This window comes from Seriola aureovittata, chromosome 10, assembly GCF_021018895.1.
Source record: "Seriola aureovittata isolate HTS-2021-v1 ecotype China chromosome 10, ASM2101889v1, whole genome shotgun sequence".
NCBI lineage: Eukaryota > Metazoa > Chordata > Actinopteri > Carangiformes > Carangidae > Seriola > Seriola aureovittata.
In genome coordinates this window covers 10,962,971-10,987,999 of record NC_079373.1, presented here as the reverse complement: position 1 = coordinate 10,987,999, position 25,029 = coordinate 10,962,971, and the positions used below count along the sequence as shown (strand labels likewise).

The 25,029-nt window shown below is 41.1% G+C and overlaps 4 protein-coding genes across 6 annotated transcripts in view; 3 read left to right on the top strand and 1 right to left on the bottom strand.

Annotated features, from left to right (window-relative positions):
* ano3 (anoctamin 3) overlaps window positions 1–4,845 on the top strand; it is a 31,939-nt gene extending 27,094 nt beyond the window's left edge. For all 3 annotated transcript variants that reach the window (XM_056386875.1, XM_056386874.1, XM_056386873.1), the window contains exons 23-25: window positions 351–501; window positions 591–780; window positions 1,232–4,845. In XM_056386875.1, coding sequence (XP_056242850.1) covers window positions 351–501; window positions 591–780; window positions 1,232–1,414 — 524 coding nt within the window. In that variant the 3' untranslated portion in view covers window positions 1,415–4,845. The remainder of the gene's footprint in view (window positions 1–350; window positions 502–590; window positions 781–1,231) is intronic.
* Window positions 4,846–8,999: 4,154 nt separating this feature from the next.
* On the top strand, window positions 9,000–13,777 carry fibina (fin bud initiation factor a). Its single transcript, XM_056387469.1, has 2 exons — window positions 9,000–9,108; window positions 12,595–13,777. The coding sequence occupies exon 2, from the start codon at window positions 12,710–12,712 to the stop codon at window positions 13,337–13,339; it is 630 nt and encodes a 209-aa protein (XP_056243444.1). The 5' UTR covers window positions 9,000–9,108; window positions 12,595–12,709; the 3' UTR covers window positions 13,340–13,777.
* A 3,251-nt stretch (window positions 13,778–17,028) lies between these two features.
* Window positions 17,029–19,645, bottom strand: tmem276a (transmembrane protein 276a). Its single transcript, XM_056387467.1, has 4 exons — window positions 18,868–19,645; window positions 18,309–18,422; window positions 18,047–18,184; window positions 17,029–17,893 (listed from the first exon to the last, which is right to left on the bottom strand). The coding sequence occupies exons 1-4, from the start codon at window positions 19,271–19,273 to the stop codon at window positions 17,646–17,648; spliced, it is 906 nt and encodes a 301-aa protein (XP_056243442.1). The 5' UTR covers window positions 19,274–19,645; the 3' UTR covers window positions 17,029–17,645.
* A 1,155-nt stretch (window positions 19,646–20,800) lies between these two features.
* spi1a (Spi-1 proto-oncogene a) lies at window positions 20,801–24,472 on the top strand. Its single transcript, XM_056387468.1, has 5 exons — window positions 20,801–20,972; window positions 21,435–21,528; window positions 21,625–21,809; window positions 23,548–23,713; window positions 23,844–24,472. The coding sequence occupies exons 1-5, from the start codon at window positions 20,946–20,948 to the stop codon at window positions 24,152–24,154; spliced, it is 783 nt and encodes a 260-aa protein (XP_056243443.1). The 5' UTR covers window positions 20,801–20,945; the 3' UTR covers window positions 24,155–24,472.
* Window positions 24,473–25,029: the final 557 nt, after the last annotated feature.

The window sequence follows — 25,029 nt, the reverse complement described above, 5'->3', positions numbered from 1 at the left end:
CTTAATTATAATGCCACCGAGGAACATGATGTGCTTTGAGTAAAACAGTTCTTAAACTATTTGGTTACATACCTGCACATGTCTGTAGAAAACTGTTGAATCTCACTTTTTTATATTATTAACTGAGGAGAAGTAAATGAAGCACATCAGGACTTCACAAATCACAAATGAGTGATTTCATCAGGGTATGAAAAAGATAGGATTCTCCTTTTTGGTTGTTATTTATTATCTTCCACCTGAAGCACTTTCACACACAGATCATCATATAGATCAGTCATTTTCCTAACTGCCTTTTTTTTGTGTGCTGGAAACAATATTGGAAAATGTTAATTCTCTGTTTTGGCTGTCAGGTATCTGGCATGGGATTCTCGAAGGTATCGGCGTGCTGGCAGTCATCACCAACGCCTTCGTCATCGCCATCACCTCAGACTACATCCCTCGCTTTGTTTACACCTTCAAATACGGCCCATGTATGAACAAGGCACACCACCATGAGGATGAGTAAGGATTCAAAATAATGCGTAAAGCAGTGAATATACCCGGCAGCATGGCTTCTGTTATGGTCTGATAGCGTCTCCTTTCGCTCTCAGGTGTTTGCGAGGGTACATGAACAGCAGCCTGTCTGTGTTTGACATGAGCGAGCTGAAGAACAGCAGCCAGCCCAGATACTGCAGGTACAGAGACTACAGAGCACCGCCCTGGAGCTCGGTGCCGTATGAGTTCACCCTGCAGTTCTGGCACGTCCTGGCTGCCAGGCTGGCCTTTATCATCGTCTTTGAGGTCTGTCATCACTCCCTGTTTCTTTTTTTTTTTTTTTGCCAATTCATTTTCTCAACTTTCATTAGTTCAGGTGCTGTCACTGTTAAATTAAAAAAAACTCACAAGCGCAATTTAGGTAATTTTCATGCTTTAACTGAATCTTGCAGCTGCAGTAGGTTGAGAAATTTCACTAGAAACCCACAGAATAAAACTAAAAGCACGTGCTGCTCCAGATAAAAAAAGGCATTTCTTCTTTTCTTGAAAAGTTGACAAGATTTTCCTCTGATAATGTTGCTTTCTGAAGAAGAAAAACTGGCATAATCTACACTTATAAAACATTACAGGGTTTATACAATTCTTTGTTATGGTCCACACAGTGTTTACCCTGGCATGCTCTATAAATTATGCAGCAAATACTGGCGAGTGTGAGTTCTGTGGGAGGTAACTCATAAATGATTAATGCTTTCCTCAGCACCTGGTGTTTGGGATCAAGTCCTTCATAGCGTACCTCATTCCGGACATGCCGAAGGACCTCTGCGATCGCATGAGGAGGGAAAAGTACCTGATGCAGGAGATGATGTACGAAGCAGAACTGGAGCACCTGCAGAAGGAGAGAAAGAAGAACGGACGGCGTTATCACCACGAGTGGCCTTAGCTTTACCCCTACGTCTCCACTACACGCCGCACAGCCCTCAACTCACAGGCACAACCTCCCCCTGCCTGCTTATTTGTGTATTTTAGCTTTGAGAGTCTAGCTTCACTCGGCTGATTCTGTACACCAAAGACGCCCCTCTTCAGTGACCAGATCCAGATCCCCAAGCCCGTTTGGCTTCAGCCCGGGCTCCGGCCCTGACCCCTCCCTCGCCATCTGTTCCACGTCCACCGTTGGCGCTGCTCTTGGTTTCTGGCTCTGACCCTCTCTCTCTCTCTCTGCCCCGCCCCAATCCCTCACCTGGCTTCATCCGGCAGGTCGCCCTGGGGTCTGTGCTGTGTCATGGCTTCACTGGGAAAACCTGTGCAATTGTAATGTTTACTATGCAGATCAAGGGCTGCAGATCACCACTGTTCACTTCCTGGCACCCATCCTGCACTCTTCTCTGTGTGGCAGCTAGCACTTCGCTTAGAGTCTGCAGTCTGGTGCAGCCAGCAGCATGGCCGCGTATTTTTCCCATAAGTGTCAGCAGAGCCGCTCTTCTAGAGAGCTCCCTGTGGCGCTTAGCGTTTTTGTTGTTGCAAAAGTGTTTCTGGTGATGTGGCTACCAAATAAAACAGACGATGTTCTTGCAAAGCGACTGTATATTGCCCTTGAAGCATGCTGATTAATATTTGCTGCCGTTGCATAAACTGCAAAGAAAGAAATAACAAACAGAAAAAAAAACAGCACTCATCGTTGAGGATGTTATCATCCGTTCAGTACATTTGACAAAGAACTCTACGAAGTCGTATAAAGTGCATGGTAATATTGTTTTGTACCTTTTGATAGATAAAGTCCTTGTCTTGAAGCCTGGTTCACATGTGTCTGTACTCAGTGTGAGCTGTGTGTTAATCTCTGTCTGTGCAACTGCTGAGCTTGACTGTCTTGAGTTGAGGAAATGTGAACTTTGTGCGATTTGATTGTGCCTACAGTTGTGCACCCCACAATTGTGTCACCGACATCACGTGTGCCTGTTTGTGCTGCACGTGCTTTTTTCAAGTGCAAGAAATATTCTCTCTCCTTGTTCTGTTGTCTGATCTGCTGTAAACTCTCTGAACCCTCCTGTAAGGATTTGTGTTGGACGTGAGTCACACCACAGTACCTACTCGGTTCTCAGCTAATGACTCTGAAACACATCGACGGTGTACGTTGTAACGCGACTCCCATCATGAGCAACGTGTACGCTCGCATGCAGGAGCTACAAATCTGCTCTTCCGTCCTGCGCTCGCAGCCTGTTTTTCATTTGCTGTTGGAAACCCTGAAGCGTGGTTGAAACTTGGATCACTTAGGCATACCTGTGGCTTAGAGGTTCAGTTTGCAAAGAACATCCATCCACTGTTCTTCCCTCACAAAGTACACTAACATACTTCACTTCCAGTCTTTTATTAAGCACATGGTCAGATGCGGTTTCTGCTGATTTCTGACCTTTATCGATGAGAGACTGGGAAATTTGGTTTCGTTAAACGAAGAGTCGTGACGCTGCCTTTTATTGTGGTGAGTTCTGATGCCATGGATTAGAGCAGCATGTTTTTGCCCGACGAGAACTCAGGAAAATAGGCAGCATGAGTGACACATCCATCTGTGAGGCTGAGTCAGAATCACAATGATTTCCTGCATCATTCATGTTGAGATGGAAAGTTGTGGAGTGTGTAAAGTGAGGCATTAATGAGGGAGTTGTATTTGGGAGGTGATGAAAACTTAAACGTCGGCTCAAACCCTGACCCAGCACAGGTCATGTCGATGATGTGCTGGTGAATATGATCGTATGTGTGATGGTTAAGATATGCAGAGTAAAAGTGAAAGTTACAATAATGTAACATGTGGAGGTGAAGAATGTCACTACCCTGAATGCACTGCGCAACACTGAGGAAACTGATTCCCTCATTTTGCAAGAGAGTTGTACATTATTTGGATTTGTTCATTCACTTATTTCGCAGTTCTTTGTATATACATTTTATGACGTATGTAATGTTTTTATACTATTTACTTTGTGTTACCAGTATGAGTCTGAGTTCACCTGTTTTCACCCTCAGATAGACAAAGTAACGTCCACATTTCTCAGGTGTCCTCTGAATGTTTGCAGATGATCAACTTTTTACCATATTTTCTAAGATGCAATCAAAGGTATCCTGCTTTTTTAGATATATATTTTTGCACTGCAGTGCATTGCATGACTAATGCAAACTCACGATTAAAAGCATGTTTGATTTTCTTTTTGCATAATCCCAGCGAGTGTATTAGAGCAGAGCAGAAATCATGGAATACAATCATACAGTTAATCATGGAGACTTATGATGCAGGTTGTAGGCAAAAAAAAAAAAGATGATTTCAAGTCTTAATGTTCAACCCCGTGATTCATAATCATTTCACTCACAAGAGAGAGATGTTTGTTTTTAAATCTTATTCAAACATTTAGGAAACTACTCCAGGTTTTCAGAATATCTTCCCTGCTATGTGAACATTGAAAATCTATGCATGTTGTTATCCTCGAGTGCTACATTTCCTTTGAACAGATGTAAATGTACTGGTACGTTTGTACTGTAGAGTATGCATGACCTAACACCTGCTTTGAGCAGTGCTAACTTCTGTAAAGTTGTTAACAGCGTCTTAAACATATCACCTCCCTTTTTCAGTGTTGATGATTTTTGGAGGTCGGGACAAGACACGTGTTTCTCGATGTGGCAGAATTTTATACTGTAAGAGTATTTTCTAAACAATATCTTAGACGCCAGACTGATTCACACAATCTGTCCACGACTGCATTCCAAGGAGAGTCTGATAAAAACAAATCTCAGACCTGTTTTGTTTGAACATTCAACTGGGAGTTAGAATTATGTTTACCCTCTAAGAGCTGAAGTGTTTAACCTAATGGGATAGGGATAATTTTATGAGTCATAACATGACCTTGGATGTTTGACTTGCCCAGCTACTAATCATCTCTTCCTCGTTATCTTCTCTCTGAGAGCATTAGCTCAACTTCTCACTAATACAAATGCTGCACAGTGGTGGAAAGGTGTGTCTCATGCCTTCTGCTGACGGCAATAGCACAATATGGGTATTGTACGATAAGTAATAATGGCATGACCTTGCACATCTGAAAACAAAGCAGTCTAGAGGGGATTAAGCTTTCTGTTCTATGCTATGCCTCCTAATAGGATTGTGCTTGAGCAAGTGACGTGACTTGACGTGGAAGCACAGTGACGCTAGACCATAGATTTAACTGTACATTAGGATGGTATCAGTCGTGACATGAAGTGTATCAATAACATTGTTTACTTCGTTCCTGTTTACATGTAAAAACATATTGAGATGTATAAAAATAATACAACATGAAATAATTTGGATATCACTCTTTTCTGTAATAAATCATGGATTGTATCTTTTAAATCAAATCTGGTCTCTTCATTTTTGTTTCTGTTACAATGTAAAAATGGCAGACAGGCAGCCTCTGGGCCTTGCTGATATCATGATCATGAGTTTAACTAAATCTGCTTATGGAACAAACCAGAGCATGGCCGAGTGCAGAAATTGTTTTCTTTTTTTTTTTTTCCTCCTTGCTATTATCACAAACCACAAATCTTCTTGCCAGAGAGTCTTCATATAACATATTGTTAAAAAGATTGTGTTTCAATGACAAACCCACTATTTGAGTTTTGTAGGATTTTCCCACTACGTTATGACTGTTTACTGCCACTGACGCTCAGCCCTCGTCTCTAACTGCTTTTCCGTTCATGTCTTGTCGGTTAAGGCTTCATTTTTTACAGAGAAATCTAAACACTGCAGAAGAAACACGCAAAAGGTCTGGTTTGTTTTGAGCCCTAATGACAGACGCTTAATACTTTTATTATTTCCTTCATTCTGTCTTACTGTTGGACGCCTACACGAGGATATTTCCTTTCACCTCTTTGACCAGCAGACGTTCCATACTGGCCTAAAAAGCTGTGGTTTCACAGCAGAGCAGAAACCGATTTATGCTTTTCTATCTCGTGGTGCTGCCACTCCATATAAAGGATGGTAGGTGTTGTGTGGCACTGGAAAACTTAAATAGGGAATATTAAAGAAGCATTTTTATAGGAAAAGTCCATGCAAAAAAAAAAGAAGAGAGAAGAGAAAAAAGCCAAGAGCTAAAGAAGAGTTTAGATCCTTCACTCAAGTAAAAGTGGCAATACAACAATATCTAAATACTTCATCTCAAGTAAAGCCCTGCATTCAAAATCCTTCTTCAGTTATCCAAGTACAGAGCTATGTATAAAAAACACATTATACTGCACATAATTTCTCTTTATCTGACAACATAATTTTACCTCTTTATGGGGAATTTCGGGGAAGGAACTGCTAACAGCCCACAGACACATGGCAAGGACCCACAGCTAGACACTGATTTCTCTGCACGGGACCACAAGACAGAACTGCAGAACAGTTTTAACATCGTCTCACAGCAATCAGTCAATCAGTGCTAGAGGTAATGATACACACCTGCTTTTACTGTCATTGATTAAGCAGATGATCTTACACACACTAACACACACACACACACACTTAATGTTAATGTTAGGCAGCAGTGTCTAGTGAAAACGGGTGGGGAAGCAGCTTTTTCATATTTGTGTTTCCTATTAAAAAAGAGAAGAAAGATGCTCTGGTTTCAGTTCAGCTCAGTCGCCTGTAGCTGCAGCAGTTGGATGTTTTGTGCGAGGCACCAGAGTTAAACCTGTGGGTCTGTTTACCAACAAAACAGAAGCTGCATTATTCACATTTTGTGAAGAGCGGTTTTCCAAAGCAGACACAATTCCAGCCCAGCCTCGTATATAAGACTCGTGCAGACTGCAGACATTAGTTCTTGGTCTCTCCGAGGACCTCCAGGTTGCTGATGTTATTCATACAGCACAGATTTACAGCGCAGGTTAGGAAGGTAATCACTGGGCCCACTGAGACTGTGGCCATAAATCCAACAGTGCTGAGGTATGAACGGAGCCAAGGATGACCAGCAGGGGCCCAAGGAGTCACAACACTGACGTCCACAAATCACGAGAGCACACAGCTAGCCGAGTACAGGAAACTGTTTGCAGCATTGTACAACAAGCTCTTTACTGTTCTTTAAAGTGTATTCAGTGAGATCTGTTATGTCAAATAACTGTTGGTGCTAAAGACAAAATAGGCTTCATGAAAACACTTTCCAATGCTTTCATTTGAGTAGTTATTTGTTTAGCCATGCAGGAGGCGTGGCTGCAGGGACAGCACTGACAGTGCGTTGGTGGGTCCTCCACTTTGGTCCACACTGAAATATCTCAACAACTATCAGACTGACGGTCATGACGGTGTGTGCAGACATTCATAGTCTCCAGAGGTTGAATCCTGCTGACGTTGTTGCTGTTTTACTTTATACCTGTAAACTCAGGGACATTCCGCTTTTTGCGTTGCAGATCAGCAAGTGTCAACATGCTAAACTAAGATGGTAAACATTATACCTGCTAAACAGCATGTTAGCATTGCCATTGTGAGCATACTGACATTAGCATTTAGCTCACATCACCACTGTGTGTAAGTACAGCCACACAGAGACAGACACAAGGCTGTGGACTCTTGTCAAGTCTTTTTCAAAGGTGCGTCCCCGTTCACAGGCTGTCAGCGTGTTTCTTATCAGTTCACTGGGTTAAAGCTTTTACTGGCTCCTCTTATGTGCTGAGGTCTATTCATGATGAGTTTTAAGCATCTGAACTGAGAGCACACCTGGAAAGCCTTGTTTAAATTATACAGAGCAGGAAAAGGGGAGGATATATGCGCCATAAACTGTTGATGTAGTTATTGTAGTATTTTAAGATTTGTGCCTACTGAATAAAGCATTTTTTGAGAATGCAACTGAGCCATTTCAAGCAATGAAATTGTATGAAAGTTTGAATACTTTTTGCTATAATGCTTTTTGCGTAACAGCTGGTGAAGATACAGCAGGGATGAAAGAGGGGTGAGATTCAGATATGAGGCGTGAGTAACAGCAGTGACAGATGAGTTGACCAGAGTAAAGCGTCCTGCCCTGAGAAGCTGCAGCCTCAAATTACTTTGCAGAGCTGGATGGATGAACAAACCGACATCTGAGCACTGGGTCAATTTCATTAATTCTGCACAGACTAGACATAATCTACTATGAAAACTTTGTAAATCATAATTTTGTGCTATTTTTCATTTATATGCAGGGTGCTCCACCTGCAAACCGATCCAACATCCAGCATCACACTATAAAATTTGACATATTGGATCTGCTTGTTCACCTTAACTTTGTGGTCTGCAGCACAAATTAATCTGTGAATAACACATTTTGGTTAGTTGCTGGCGGCCCTGATAGGTCACAGTTCTGAGTGTGATGATGAATAATTAACTGGTTTGCGTGGTCATCAGTATCGTCAGTTTAAATGAAGAATTGTGTAGAGATCCACTGAAAACTACAGTGAAGGAAAACCTGGGAACAGCATCATCCGATGAGACAGGGAACTGGAAATCATTAGTTATACAGCAACAAAACAAAAGCACTTCATGCTATGTCAAAATGCTTGCTTGGGGGCTGAAAAAGGGTTACACAAAGGTTGTGCACATGGGAAAAAGACATCCCGAGAGCAGACAACATAACACAAGACAGTATGATGAGCAGAGTGAGGAGGCTGAGCGACAGAACGCTGATAATTGAGCGACAAATAATTACGTTTTAACAAACACTGTTTTCAAAATTTCCAACAAACAGTCCTTCTTCACGTAGTTATTGTCACTGGAAGAGCAGAGTCAGGGCCTGAGTCTGGTAGGAGCTGTATCTCAGGATTATGGGCTGATAGGATGTGCTTCTACTGGAGGGGATCCAGAGAGGTGTCAAAGCTGAGGGCAGAGGTTATTTGTCATCAACACTGTTCCCTTTAATAACACTGTCAGGGGCATGATGGAATATTTCTTTCACCTTTGGATATACATCTGTGACCGTCAGTGACTTTGTGTCCTGTGGATTTGATGCGCTCACTTTCCAGAAAGTTTGTGACCTTATTGCTTTTAAACATTGTTGAGCACGCGGGCTCATGAAAGTGTCATCAGTCAGCTCTTGTCTATAGGTGTAGGAAGAGAGAACAAAAATGTCTGTGGCGGTGATTATAAAGGGGAAATATAGGTGAAAAATAGCACCAAATGGTATGTCTTGTGGCAGTATTGCATTACGGTCTAATGAGACTTCTGACAATGGAATAATTACTTCCTCTGCTTCATTGAATCTCTTCATGGATGTATTTTTAATACACTTCACACTGCTCTTTATGAAGTGATCTGTCAATATTTGTTAAATTTTCTGCAGGAATATCTAAACTACACTGATATTAAAATTCCTCTCCAGACATGTTTTAAGGTTTAAGGTTTTCCCACATAAAAAGTGGGAGGAAAGTGGAAAAGTGGGGCTGGAAGCACATCTACACTTACTTCCTCATTGAGAAATCACGAGGCTTTAAGCCCCGCCCACCACCGCTGCTTGCACAGGTGAAACTTCAGTGCCTATCAAGATGGTTGGCAGAGGAAACAGCAGAGACTCTGCCACATGTTTGAGCCTTTGTCAGACCCAGACCCAGGAGTTTGTTGCAGAGTGAGGAGTTTGTTGTGCACCAAGATCTGTAACTAGAAGAGGTATCAGAAAGGTAAGCTAGTTATTTGTTAGCTTGTATCTGGCAGTGGCTGACACAGTGTTAGTAGCTGTGCTAATGCTAACTCTCGCTCTCTGTACTGACAATGCTTCAGGTTTATTTTGCCCACCCCGGTCTCCACAAGTTGACGGGATTGGTTCCTTAGGTGTGTGATGTATGAAACCCTGGCTGAATGAATCTGTGTTTATGAGACTGTCATTGCATCCATGGGTTCACTGCAGTTCCAAGGTGGAAATACTCAGTCATGGCGTTGACTGCTTGTTTCGCTCGTGTTATGTCTTGCATTATATAAAAAACACCATGAAAGGTGTTTTAAGAAGGTTAATAATGTGATTGTTGATTAGCCATATGTAAATGTCTTAATTCCTTTAAGAGCTTGCTGTAATGAAGGGCTACATAAATTAACCCAGATTCACGGCTGATATCTAGCCAAAACCTCTGTCTTGTGAATTATTAAATCTAACTGATTCTTCTGGTTGTGATGAGCATGAGGTCATTAAGATTCACTGTGAGTCAGTCTCTGCAGCCTCCCACACAGCCTGCAGGCACTCGACTCTCTTGCTCTTTCAGATCAGCACTGAGAGGAAACCCATCACCACCATCTGAAAGGCATCTGTCCAAACTAAAGCCCTCAGTCCTCTGTGTACACACGAACACACGCGCACACACACACAAACACACACACACACACACACACACACAACAGTATACAGTAGAGGATCAACAAGAACATCCCTCGCAACTCCGCTAAATTATATTTGTTGTTGCATCTGTTGCTACATCTGCCTTCAGACAGCTTTGCCCTGCAGTAACCCGCTCTGTCTTGGCGAGCTGGTCAGTTTACTCCATCAGTGTTTATGACAGTGTATTTATTCAGGTGTGTAACTTATGAAGGAACAGGGAAAGCTGCATGCTGGGAAGCCTCAAACTATCTTTGCTTGTATCGTTCATTCAGCAGTGCAACAGTAGTTTTCAAACAAACAACTTTTTTGTCTAAAAAGCTTTTCTCTGGTGACCCAAAGTTAGAGAGGTAAATACAAAACACATGCATTTACTGGGTTTCCCACCGTTGTTCTAAAGTGCAATTGTTAAATATTTCCATAACTTCATACTGAATGTTATGACTGCACTATTGTGCTGCAGATGCCATGACACTGACTTTTTCTTTTAAGTGCTGACCCCTTGGTGACACCTTTAAAATCTGTCATGAGCTACTGTTGAGTCGTGACTCAGACTTTAAAAATAAATCACATAGAAAGTGCAACGTGTGTCTGTGACAAATATAGAGTGGAAAAGGTTTAACTCCATCAGCAGAGAGAATATCAGCGTCAGTTCAAGGTCCAGAGTAATATAAATTCTGTTCAGTAATGCTGAAAAATACGTTTTAAACCTGCAATAATCAATATTTCTATATTAACAATAGATCTGTGTGCAATGTAAAAGTGGTTGTTCATAGTGACAAACCCACAGAAAATTTTCAGGAGTTGGAGAGACCAAAAATAGATCTAAAAAGAGAGCAAGTATTGGACTTTCATTGATCATGTGGACAGAAACACAACTCCAAATTCATGATAATGTTACTGAGTGTCTGCTGGATGTGTTGTCGGTGTACGTCAGTGTTGTGTTTAACCCTGGAAAAAAAAGATCACTGCTTTAAATACAGTTCAGATTGTATTTGAATACAAATACAATTCAGGTTGTATTTAAAGCAGCCTGCCTCCTAGTTATAGTGTTCAAGACGTAGGTCTATACAACAAGAGTTGAGTCGAGGACAACTGGGCTTGAATTTAGCTGCCTGTTCCAAACGTGTTTTCTTGTATCTGCCTTTCTGTTTTTTTATCTTTGATCACAGCTAGTTTTTTTAAATATATTTTTACCTGCCTGCTTGAACCCTTTTGGTTTTGTTTTGTTTACCTCTGCTGACTGCTTACCGCTTGCCAACCTGTGTCCCGTCTCTCGGGGAAAGTAAACCCTTTTTTTTATCCCCCTGCTCTAATCTGCTTGTTGGTCTCAGTCGAGGAAGGTGAGGGAGGGAACATGCGCAGCCAGCACTCCAGCCAGTAGCAGTGTGACCAAGCACATTTTGTATTTTCCATTCTTCAATTTTTTTGGCAAATAATCCGGTCTGTTATGTGTTATTTTTGAAAAATCAGTGTGTCTCATCTCAACCGTGTTTTGTAGCAACAAAAACACAAACCCCCTGCTGCTCCAGATACAGTATACGATATAGATGGATGGATCAAACAAAACTGGGCAGCTTCCAGCCCAGTGTTTGCAGCCCGCCATATGTTTCCAGTTTGTGTGAGTATACCATTGACATGCTGAGAGCCGTATCTGAGACCACCTACTGATGATGTAATTATCCAAGACAGGATGTGCAGTAGAGGGGATCATATCCCAGGGGACTCTCCCTCAGTGGAGTAATGTAATCACCTGACTGAAGTCATCAGATTGAGCTCTAACTACTCTGCCCTAACTCTCACAGTCTGGGAATGCAATTGCAATGGATCTGCACTTTCTTAACATGCACTCAATCTGTTGTTTAAAGATACACATCCAAACGTCATTCCTGCGTACTCCTAGGCCATTTTCTCCTTTATTGCATGCATAGTTTTTTGGCATGACTTATTCGTTGGGAACTGAAATAATCAATTTAATTGTTCCATTAAATTTTTTGGGTTTTTTTTGACAGTGTAAATGTTGACACATGGATTCTGAAAATGTTTATTAGTTTTATTTTACCATTAGGGAAATTATTATTGTTTTGTTCTGTTATGTGATCAGGGTTAGGCAAGACTGTACACTTGTGAGAAGGGGTTGGTGTTTGTGGCAGAGAGGATTGTATCCAGGCAGAGATTAAGTGTTTAATTATTAGTACTTAAAGGTGTTTGTGACTTTAGCAAAGACTCTTGGACTTGCCACGACTTGAGACTTTGGTTTACTACTTTAATTTTTTCTTATTGTTTTTATACAGTGACTGACATTAATGAGGCTTTTATAAAAGCTCAGAAAAGGTTTCTGGTAGGAGAAACACAAGAACAAAGTGTAGAGGAAAAAATGCAAATTGAGCTGCTGATTATGCACAAAACACAAGAGTAAACCCTGAAATTGCTCCTAATTTGATTGACAGGCTACATAAGTTAGTAAGTTACTGATAAATGCTGTAAAACAAACAACAAAGCAAACTGGAATAAAACAAATCCGTCTTGAAATAGGACTGGATGAGAGAGGTGAAATTATGATTTTGCACACATAAGCCAAACTGTCAGTTTATGTTGTGAATCCTGCTTCAACATTATGTAGTCAGAAAATATATATATATATATATATATACATATAAGATATGGGCTAATAATAGGCCTAGTGTAACAGTATAAACTTAGTCATATTGTTTCGTGTGACTATTGTTGGAAAGCAGCCTCGTGGCTCTGCACTGACACTGTGGTTGGGGGCCACGAGGGGCCCTCCTTACTCGAACAGACGGTCTGTGCCTTTTAGGTGACGGGGCGCTGTGTAACATGAGTCGGGATGAAAACTGTGCGCTGGATCCTGCTGCCAGTACAGATGCTGGTCGTCAAAGAGAGAGAGGAGGTACATGATGGATCCCGTCCCACTGCTGCTCATCATAGTCGCATCTTGGCCGGTTTGCTCGGCAGTCTACACCGGGCCCCTCCAGCCGGAGATCTCCAATGGCACTTTCCATCACTTCTTTGTCCCGGACGGGGACTACGACGAGACGGAAGACCCGGAGCAGTGCCAGATGCTGTTTAAATTCTCGGATGTGTATCCATGTGGTGCCTCCGAGGAGCGCGACTCCGTGGTGCGGGACGACTTCGTCATCACCAAGCTGCAGGCGGAGGACGCGGCGCGGCTGCTGGAGGGCATCGGCCGGACTGTGGCGCACGACCTGGACGGAGAGGACAGCTACGGCAAGTTCCTCCAGCGGGAGATCTCCCAGATCAGCGAGGCGTTTTCAAACGTGGACAAGTCTCTGCTGGAGCTGGAGGTGAAGTTTAAACAAAGTCAAGAAACTGAGCTGAGAGAGGAGCAGCAGCTGAACGGCCATGTAGTGAAGCAAGTGAGTGACATCAGGGACGCTCTGAGGGAAACTACGGACATCTCTCTGGGACTTAAAGATAAACATGAGCTCCTCGCGCTCATTATTCGCAGTCATGGCACCAGACTGAGCCGTCTGAAGACTGAGTATCTTAACTTTGGCTCATAGTGGGGTTAAGATAGCTTAATGTGTGTGTGTGAGAGAGATAGAGACAGGACCCTCCAGTTCAACAAACAACTGGAAAGTGCATTGTGGCTTATGAATACCCTTCCCAAGTATTTGAATATCTCTGACCTTGTGGTTATCCCCATTCCTTGGAACTTGTGCCGTTAAAAGGGAGCTCTAACAAAAACATCAACACATTCCTCTGAGTCAGGAGGGAGAAAGGAAATGTGAACATAAATTAGCTATGTCTGCTAGGAACCCTCTGTGCCACTTCTGTGGAAGAATTTTATTCAGTAGAAAGTAGGCTATGAAAACAAAAGTTGGATTTATTGGCTTCTGGATCAATAAACTGGCCAACTTTCTGTGTGTATGGTTTAAAGTATGATGTTTCCGATTATAGGGTATTATAACTAAGCAAATAAATACTTAATTTTCATCACATATCCTAACTTTGCCTTCTTCTTTCGAGCAAATTTTGGTTTTCGTGTGAAATTCATGTGTTTTCCATAGCGTGTTGGTCCTGAGACGTAGGCTACAACAGTCACACAGTGCTCTATTGTAAAACCACCTCCATCTTTTGAAGCTTGAGGTTTACATAAACATAAAAACCTTTGAAATCTGAACATTTGATCTTAGCAGTGGAAAGCGACCCTCCACCGTTGTCATGTCGTCATGTCACCATGCTTATTTTTTGGCACTACAAGTGGCAGATTCGACTGTCCCTTCAAGTGGCCCTGGTTAATTGGCTTCTGAGGTCTGTCGGATCCTCCCACTTCCATCTGGAAATCATCTGCTCAAGTATGAAATATGTTTGTCCGAAGGCAGCCGCTGTCATTATCATCTATTCTTTTGTCTGTCAGTCTTTTGAGTTCGTGGTTGATATGAAATGTTTTTGAACTGACATTCTGAGTTGTTTTAGATGGTGTCATTTTTCTAAAAATAGATTTATAAATAACACATAGCTTGTTTAAATCATTATCAAAATGCTCTGCTTTTGTGTTGACATAGCACATCTTATTTCAGACTCACTGTTTATGGGAGGAAAGTAGTTTGGAATTCCTGAAAGACATTAATTCTTCCCTCCAGGATCTCTCGTACACACACACACACACACACACACACACACACTCTCTAATCTATTTGCAGTGCCTTAAACTTAATATTTTGAATGCCTTTGGTAGTCATGTGTTTATTTTCTATCTTTAACTACCATTTAAAATGCTTTTCTTGTAGCCAACGTTTGCATCAACCACAAAGTAACTGCCATAAGCATGCCAAAATTTTACAGAGATAATGTCTCTGCAGATGTGAGGGAGCCAGATGGGCGGCTATGGGCGCAACTGGGTGTGATTTCCTCTGTCTGGTTTTCCTCACAGTCCAGCTTCCCCTGGAGGACCCCTTTTTAAAAACAGCTCTCTGTAGCTCGGCAGAGCGCTGCGCTGCAGGAGCTCCATGTGCAGAGAAACCCTATATGTCTATATGGTGCTTAATTTCCAGGGGCACTGCTCAGGGCTCAGACGATTTGATTAAAAGATTTGGTTAAATTTTCCGCTGTGTAAATAAAGGTAGCGCGGCGAACGAAAGCTCCAGACAATCAGCCCATCATACTTAATGTCTTTTTTGGCCTAAATCATTAATTCCACCTATAGAAAAATATTTTTTCTGTAGTTTAGCTTCAGGCCCCTGATGCTGAGAAGCAGGGAGGTCTGAGTGTTGAGCCTGCTGTTAGAAGAATGTATTCTCCTCTGACATATCTTAAGGACAAACAAAGAAAGGTCAGGAATGCAGACCAGAGTTGACCTGAGAACAGAGTCATCCTTCTCCGTGCAGAGCACAAAGCCCCAAAACCACATGCCTCTGTAGCGCTGTTATTATTAGAAAGATGAGAGTGATTTGAATACTGGCTACTAGTCCTACTATAATTATCACTGCAGTGAATGCTGTTAACTACCACCTACCACCACTACTAATACCATTACCCTCCTTCAGCTACATCTGCTCTTTTATTTCACAGTCCTTGTTTGAGGAAAAGACGTCTTTGCTCACACTTTATGATTCTGACAAAATCATTTCAACCGGTTACACTGGGGTTTTTCAGTCTTCATCAGCGGGACCTTGAGTTCAGATTAGTTTGAAGAATAAACTTTCATGCTAAGTGTAGAATGAATCTTTAACAAATGTTACGAATATAACAAAATTTAAATGGTCTAACAGTCATATGTACATATATTTACTCAGACACAGTGGCTGTGTCTTTTAGTAAAAGTAGAAATAATGTACCACAGTACATTATGCAGTAAAGGAACTGCATTCAAAAATATACTAAAAATACATTAAAATATACTCCAAAAGTAAAGATACTCGCTATCCAGAATGACCTATTTCAGAACTATATCACTGTATTATAATTATTGATTCATAAATATATCAGAATACATTATAATTTATTAGTTGATTACATTTTGTACAAGTAATTTGATAGAATATAGTGAAAAAATATGTACTTGGTTACTTTCTATCACTGCTCAGTCTACAATCAGTCCTAATGAGGTTTTAAATTCAAAACATACTCTTGACTTCATAAAATTAGACGTGTTAACTTGTCCAGAATATGTGGAGTAATTAGACTACAACAATGTTACATTACTCCTTGAATCTGTGAGAACATACAGGACGTGTAGGATTTTCTCCTCATTAGACTCGTGCTGCAGGTGTTTTGTGACCAGAGAGAGTTCAGTGCAACAACAACGTAACACTGCAAAAGGAGTTTATATGAATACATTTCACTGCGCTTAAGTAAAGAACTGCTTCTTCCCTTTCTGCAGTTTGTTCAGCTCATATACGAGCAATAGGCACAGGCGAATTACTGCTGCACTAAAACAATATAACTGTCCAGGCTACTCATCTTCCCGCTTGTCAGAAAGTGCAGATAATCTTATTTTCTGTGTTTTATAATATTCTGTGTACCATTTATTATATCATTAACTTGCTCCAGTGGTCAACATGTTTTAGCAGCATGGATTTCTTTCAAGGCTACAGCTGCATATAATAACAACTCTATAAAGATATTCAATAAAATTTGAGTAATACAATAGTGAAGAGAAGATGCTAAGGAGCGCAGAAACCTCAGGAAACGAGTGAAGCCAGCATTCGAATTACATGTCAGAAAGGCCTCATTTCTCATAAAAGTTGTGGGAAAGTAATTACAGCTCAGTGGCTGGTATGTATGTTGTCGATGGAAAACAAAAAAACAGTTTATTAAATCAATCGTAATACAAGTGCAAATCTGTGCAGTTGTCAGCATGTTTGTAAAGTGTGTAATCCAAGACCTTTCTCTGTAGTTATCTGGATTTCCTTTTTTTTATGGATCAGTGATGTTAATAAAGGGGGTTTTATTTCACCATAGTTCACAGCAGACAGTTACTTCACTTTTTCTGTTCTGTTTTATTTGGATTTTTTATTTTTTTCTTCAGTTTTGGTCACTGACTCAAGAATTCAACACTGACATTTGCAAGGGGCTGCTGTTAACATTCGCCTGTAACACCAACAGCTCTGCTGCAGTAAAGGTTTTGACTCCTTTAGCTGCCTCTCTGCCTGCTGACATACCAATAAACTCATGTCGTAATGCAAGAGGAAAGACAACCACAAGGTCGTTTGTATGATGTCTGTTTAGTGTCTAACACAGGAAAACATTTAGTTTTGCATGGCTGTTTTATTTTTCAAAAATATTTTGATGGGGGTTAGACCTCAAGAACAACAAACATTTCCCTCAAACACAGTTTGGTCTTAATGCTCATATTTTCCTTGGATAAACACAAATGCATCTGCATACATACAATTTAAAAAGTACATGTACATATCTTGTTTTGAATGGGTACATAATGATACACAGTTGCCCTTTGAAGTGTGACAGTACACATCCATAGATTGATCTTCAATACAGATTTCAAAGTTGTGCTATGGGTCTTCTGCCAGTGTTTCTTTTTCTTTTGTTTCTTCTCAAACTAGCAGATTTTACAGGAAGAAAATTTGTATAACTATTCTCCTCTTGAAGAGCAAGCAATAACACTGAACAGTTCATTCATAAAGAGGGACAGAAAAAAAGCACCAGAGGAACTGAAATCATCTTCAGTCAAATGTCACCTCTTTTTCATTTTCATGTGAGCGAGAGCCAGTGTCCTGTGCTTTCTCTGTGCCCAGCCGTGTGAAGGCTCACTCTGCTCTGAGTCCCTGGGTAAAACTGTCTCTGGAACAGGGCTCATCACTGTTTCAGGATGAGACAGGTGTCTGTTAGATGTGCGGCAGCCTGTCAGACACAGCCGTTCTCCTGCCTGGGCTTGTGCACCACAGGGCTGTGTGGAGGGTAGAGGGAAGGAGCGAGTGTGCACAGGAAACCAGCCAGCAACGTAAGGCCCAGTCCTCCCCACGCACAGAACATAGACCAGCCATAACCGTGACTGATGTCTTCGGGTATGCCAAACATGTAGCGAGGATAACGGGACAGTTCAAAGTTGATCCCGGCCACACACGTGCAGAGAGAGATTATGCAGCATGTCCCTGCCAGAGAGGAGGAGAAAAGCCAGTCAGACATCACAGCAACCCAATTTCATCTCCTCTGATGCATCATTTCACCAGCTTTTCATTGATAAAGACCCTGCTGCCCCTCTGTGGTGATTCTGGGTAGTGCTCTTTATGTAAAGTACATCTTACCTCCCATGAGGAAGAGAAGTCCAGCGACATACTGCATCAGATCATGCTCCTTACAGCAGCCCAGCACGCCGATGATCCAGCCGAACAGGATGATGGATATGGCCATGCCTATGAAGCTCGCAGTCATCCTCTGGAGGTCTGCAAAGCGCACAACACAAGTAACAGTGTTTGTTGGGGGATGATGCCAAGTTTCTTTGCATTAATTCATCAGATATTTTTTTTTTTTTTTTTTTTTTTTAAAGGCGTTTTTGGGGGAACTCACGGAGCGCGTGCCACTCATCCTGCCTTATTGTCTTCGTCAGATTGATTGGCAGATTTCTGGGGAGCGCTGATGATGAGTAGTAGTATTTTATTGGTGTGCAGCGCGGAACCAATCCTGTGGATGTAAACAACGCAGAGAGGGTGTCACAAAAGCACTGAGATCAGATGAAGAGGATATCACAAGGCTCTCTGCTGCCTCCCCCCCACTCCCCCCCCCCCCACCAACCTCCCAAAAAAAAAAAGCACCCAACCCCCTTCCACCACCACCCACCCATCCACCCACACCATTGTAGAGTAGCTTATTGTACGCATCTTGAGGCTTCTGTTACTACAGCTTGCCCTTTTGTGCTGGGAAATAACACAGCGCGTCGATCGTATTGTAACTGTACTCCGTGGTATACTGCGTAGGCCTTGAGGGTCTGTGCGCAGCATCAGCACCTTGGATAGCGCATTCGTGCACAAAGTATTTACAGACAGCGCCTCGCACAACAACACAAATGTCCAAAATAAACACATTATAACACAATTATGACCCCCCTCCCCCACAACAAAAAACAAACCTTTAAAGATCAAATCCTCTGTCTCCAAGTCAAATCCCTCTCGGTGGCACTTTCTCCACAGTCCGGTGATGGTGGAGTTGAATTGCCGACTGCAGAGGGACTCCATGGCCGGGGCAGGAGGCAAGAAGTGCCGCTTGGCCCGCAGCAGCATCTCGCCGCTGACACTGGAGCCCTTCCTCTCCACATTTTTCTCCTTTGGCAACATGCGGAGCGGGAGGTTGTTGTTGGAGATGTAGATGTAGCCGGGGTCGGGGTTTCTTTTGTTTGAATAATTCTTGCAGCGTTCCCGGTTCCTCCTCGCGTCGGTCTCGTACCAGTTGTCAGTGCTGATCGCGATTGCTATCAGCCCCAAAGCGCAAAAAGCCAAAAAGAGACCTGCCACGGTTAAAGTCCTCATAGCAGCCATGTTCCATGCGTATCTCGCCTCGGTGCCGTGATAATTCCACGGGACAGCAGGACTCCGTTCCTGGCTGCTGCCTGTCAGTGTCTGACGTGGGGAGGAAATTCAGCAATACGAGGAAATGTGAAACGCAGATAAAACCCCAAAGCCCTCATTTCTTTGATTTGTCAACCATCGCCGCAAAAAGCCAAATTCCGAGGCAGAGGATAAATAAATTTGGGCCTCGATGAGCTATTTTGGATGTCTCCTCTTTGCCTCTGAACTCAGTCTAGCCTAGATACTGGCCAGTCCAACATTTCTTTTCCAGTAGATGGAGACAGAGTAAATATTTGAGAGCACAACAAGCCCCAGGCCTGCTCTCGCCGCGCTGTAGATTATGATCTGTAGGGAGAGATTGCCAAAGTTTGACACAGTCCTACAAGAGGAAGTAAACTCCCCGTTTGTTTTTTTGTTTTTTTCTAATAGATCATGTGCTATATCAACTCAGCTGCTGCTGTCTAAAGTGTTCAGTTATGAAGCGCTGAAAGACAGACCAGACTAAACTTCACCAAGAGCCTCATCTTCGCCTTCTGGTATGCAGGAAACAGTTTCATCACATCTCACACATTGTCTCTGGTAACTTTCCATCCCAACAGGGCCAAGTCTACAGCGTGACACTGTTTGGCTCATGTGAAAAGGTGCCTGTGTAACCACTATCTAACAGCATCATGTAGGATTCAAGTGTTAGTTGTATATCCAAGACTTTTCTGAACATGACAGATGTATGTCCCCAGGTCTATAGGTTTTATTCAACATTACAAAACAAGTTACAGGGGCTGCGGCTCCAGACATTTGTTTTCACTGGTTTCATTCTCATGCTCAAAACTTCCTCAATTGAAACCATAATGCTATACTAAAAGGGGAACAAGCCCAATTCCAAACTTCACTTTTGGTTTCAGCTCTTGTGTGCAGTAAGTCTTAAAAAATTCCTACATGAATAAATAATTCTGGGGATTTGTTGTGATTGATAGTAAGAAAACAAGTAGATCACATTTTCCTGCACATGCAACTAAAGCCTTTTCTATTTAAGTATGAAGTGTTGAATTACATATCAAAAGCATGTTAGTTTGGTTTGAGCTGAGGGGGGAGGGGGGGGGTTGACACATACAAGGGAACACCACTGAATATGTGAGATAACAAATACTGTGTAATAGTGTGACTTCTCTCTCAAACAGTTGACATGCTTGTCTCAAATGCCACCCAGAGTGCACACTAATACAAAAACATATTTTCATATGATTTGATGAAGGATAACTTTTAAACAGCACAGATTCCTGCTGCTATTACGTTTTTTTCTGAACCATAATAAAGATATTTCAAATTATTATAGATTCACGGTAATTGCTCATAAACTTCTCTTTCGTTGTACGATTAAACCTCTTACATGTGCAGGAAATGGGTGAAATTGTGATTGGCTCATACACATGAACTTGGCCATCAGGAAGTATCTGATCATATGAATTTGATAACTGGATGAACGCAGACTGTATAGGGTCCAACTTATTTCTCACTTTCAGTTCCCATTTGTCGGCCGAAGTCTGTGCTCAGCAACATTGCGTGTTTGTCAGTGAAGCAATTAGAAAAAGTTAACAATCATTTTCAGCTTCAAGAACCAAGATTCTCATGCTGCCTTGTTTACATGATGGACGGCTATGTCATGTCACCTGTAAGTGCTGCTGCTTTATTGTTTCATATTTGACTTTTTACTGAACAAATCCAGTGTTTCAGTCTCCGGCCACACTGTTTGACCGTGCGACACTTCCATGTATTTCTGTGGCTGTTTCTATTTTTGAATACGATACAGTTAATGTGCTTTTTAAATAATTCTAATGATCCATGTCATTTATTGATTTATGTGAATATGAGAAGAGAAGGAAGACTTACATTTTAGTTTGTGTTTAATGACATGTTTACTTTTCTTGTGGAATGGGAAAGTAACCCCTGACATAAAGTAAACCCACCCTTATTTATGTATATATGACCCTGGTGACCCGGACTGTTGTATCATTTATTTATGATATTGTATATTTCCATTTTTTTTTGACTTCATGTTCTATCAAAAGCAGTCATATCAGACACACAGATTTCTACTTTCTCAATGACAAAATCTAATTTTTCCCCTCTTAAGCCCTCAGAGGACGTTATTCCAAATGAGACAGAGAATTATCGGCCCCCTGCAGAGCTGTACCCCTACCTCACTAATGTAGGGGAGATTTATGAAGGTGAGAACACTGGATTAAACTGTTTTAAAAAAAAAAAAAAAAAGAAGAAGAATAATCAGTGAAGGTCTGAGAGCTTAAACTTCTATCACTTTTCAGACCATAGATGGACCTTCCACTCTGAGCGCATCCAGCCGTCGGACTTTGAGAATTCACCAGTGAATCACCTCACAGAGCTCCAGTCTGTGTCTCCTCAGCAGCTCATACAACCCTACCGCTACAGCAGTGAGTCCCTGCCCCTTCACCTGGACCCGCCACTCGCACCTCTCTCTGTGTCACCACAAGTGAGTTCATGTGTCAGGATTCATAATGGCACCAGTATCTGCACGTGTTATTTTAAATACTGATATGCATACATACTGACTGAATGTGTCTAATCAAAGCCACCACTCCAGAGCAGAATGATCCCTCAATTCAATACAAGATCAGTTTTGCATCTAATACTATTATTAGCAGCAGTGATGAAAAACCTGTATTTCTACATAATGTGAATCACACAAGTCAGATTACTCACTATTTTTCCCCTGAGTGAAGACATTTTTACTGTGTGTAAAAATCACAAGCATAAAAAGGTTTTGTTCATTATTTTTATTATCTTTAGATAAACTTGGTACTAATTTGACCAAACCTTTTCTCCATTTTAAGTGAAAATGACAGCAAATGACTTCACTTAATTTGAAACTAAAATCTCAATTAGGCAAGTGGTAGACATAACACACACGATAATGAAGTGACTTGACAAGATGACATTGCAAAAAAACAAACAAGAATTCTCTTCACTAGAGCAAATCTGTTCCCATGTCACATTGTGTTGTGCCACTCTGTACTCTACTCTGGTTTGTAGCAATTATGTTTTCCAAAAGAAAGAAAGAAAATGAAAGCAATGTGTTTTAAAAAAAAAAAAAAAAAAAAACATACGTAGACTATTTTTTATTATGTATTTTGCCTAAAAGAATAATTGTATTTGAAGAGGTTTTCATGCAGAACCCTCAACATGGGATAAATATGGACACATAAACAAAACAAACTCCTAGAAAAGATCTTTAAAGGTGCATATTTGAAATAATGTTAAGTAATCTTAGCCAATCTTGAATATTGGCCCACAGCTTTGCAACATATGACTAAAAGAAAAACAAATGCAACTGGTCTTCCGCATAACAGAATCTACATAATGATGATTGGTCACTGTTAAACGAAACTATCTTTTCCTTTGATAACAATTTGTGACACCTTTATAATACGTGCGCAGACCTGCTCTCTTTTTTTAATTTCCATATCCCGTTAGTTGGGATTGCTGAAAAGAACTGATTGAAATTAAAAAATATGGCATAATTGGTCATACACACAGCAAAATTGATAGTGTATAAGAAAATAACCCTTGCTATCTAGTATATCATTTATAAAAACAATTCAATTTGTGTTTTTCATAGGATGGGCTTACTGTCTATTAACAGGTCAAATGTGTCAAATACTTGTTTAGTCAGAAGCTCAAGCAGCATCATGGATGATGAAGAAAATCTGCTAATATTCACAATTAAGAAGCTGAAACCAAAGAAATTTGTCATTTTTTCTCAAATGGTTCAACTATTACTGAAATTGTTGCCAAGTACTATTGCTCTGTTGATCAACTGATTGATGAATCAACTAATCATTTCAGCACCAACATTAATATAAATATACATTTGGCTATACATTCTCCAGCATTTAATATTATGTAAGTGGTTCTTTACAATAAATGTAATGCTGTTACAATAGTAACACATTGTATTTTTTTTTTTCATCTTGCACAAACACAGTACTTGATGTGGACAGTTGGGGATATTTTCACTGAAATGTCATCTGCACCACGTGATCTTGCTGAGCTTTGAATTCTATTTTGGCGGTGCCACTTCCTCTTTTATCACAATGACAGTGTTTAAGCAAAAATGTCAGACAGTGAATGATTGCCAAACCTAGGAAGTGCAGCTCTGTCCTTTCTCTGTGAAATCTTGAACTATGACATGCTTTAAATTTCTCCTGAAGATCCCGTATTACACCCCATCCCTGTGCTACCAGTACCAACCTTCCATCTCTCCTGGCCATTACTACTCAGAGGAGGAACAAAGAGAAATCAGTCCCCCGCTCGAGGTATCCGAAGGGGAAGATGAATTTGAAGATCACAACCACTCCTCCTTCAGGAAAGACATTAGTGAGTATTTCCTTTGCAAATTTTCCTCTCACATCAAATCCTGGTGTACTGAAAGTCATATTGCAGGCTGGAAAAACTGGTGATTACCACACAGAATAGCTTTAATGAGTCTCATATTTTTCCACTCCAGGCAACAAGAAGAAAATCCGCCTGTACCAGTTCCTCCTGGATTTGTTAAGAAACGGGGACATGAGTGACAGTATTTGGTGGGTGGACCAGGACAAGGGCATCTTCCAGTTCTCCACAAAACACAAAGAGGTTCTGGCCAGCCACTGGGGTATTCAGAAAGGAAACCGCAAAAAAATGACCTACCAAAAAATGGCTCGAGCTCTGAGGAACTATGGTAAAACTGGAGAGATTAAAAAAGTGAAGAAGAAGCTAACCTATCAGTTCAGTGAGGAAGTGCTGAGGAACCTCTACTTACGTCAGTATTCTCACTGAACTGAAGGTTATCTGTCATTATGCTGAAATCACTGAAGTAGCCAAGATTGAATTTGCCTGTACATTTGCAATTTGACTTAGTTTTACTACCAAGTCTTCCTACTTATTTATTTGTGGTGCTAATGCACTTCCTCTATGGCATTTACAAAGTTTTCATAATTGCTTTATTTCAGACTCAAATGAAGTATGTTTGTACAAGGATAAAATAATGAATAAAGATCAGGGACGGCTAAGAAAAAAAAAAAAAAAAAAAAAAACCCAAACTGTTTTTACGTGACCTTTTTGTCATGAATGTTTGTAAATAAATATTATGTTGTATTCTTTTTGTCAAATTACTCAGTTGAACTGAATCCCATTTCCAATTTAATGGCAACATGGCAACAAATGAATATCTTTATTTTATAGCCTTATTAGACAACATTAGTAAAATTACGAGAAGGAGACTGAGAGAATTACAACATACAAGAAAGACAAAGTAGCAGCAACGCATTTAACTAATAAAATAACTTTCTACATACAGCTCAGAGCTGCAAAATAACATAACAAAGAAACAGAAGTAGAAAATTCAACCATGCACTTCATGCACAATGTTCCTTGTTAAGGAACTTGAAATGCAGCTGCAAACAGATGTTAAAGAGATGTGGAGTGAATCTGTACCTATGAAAAGACGAGTGACTAGCAGGACCTTGACCACAAAATCTGCTGTGTTCCATGGAGGCCTGGAAAGAGGATGGACTACAGATACATAACAAAGACAAAACTCAAGCACACCACCCACACAGACAGAGAGGGGGAATACAATGTATGATCATAGACTGCAACCTGATGCAAAAACAGATATGAGCAACAACAGGGCAAACACTGACTGAGGAAGC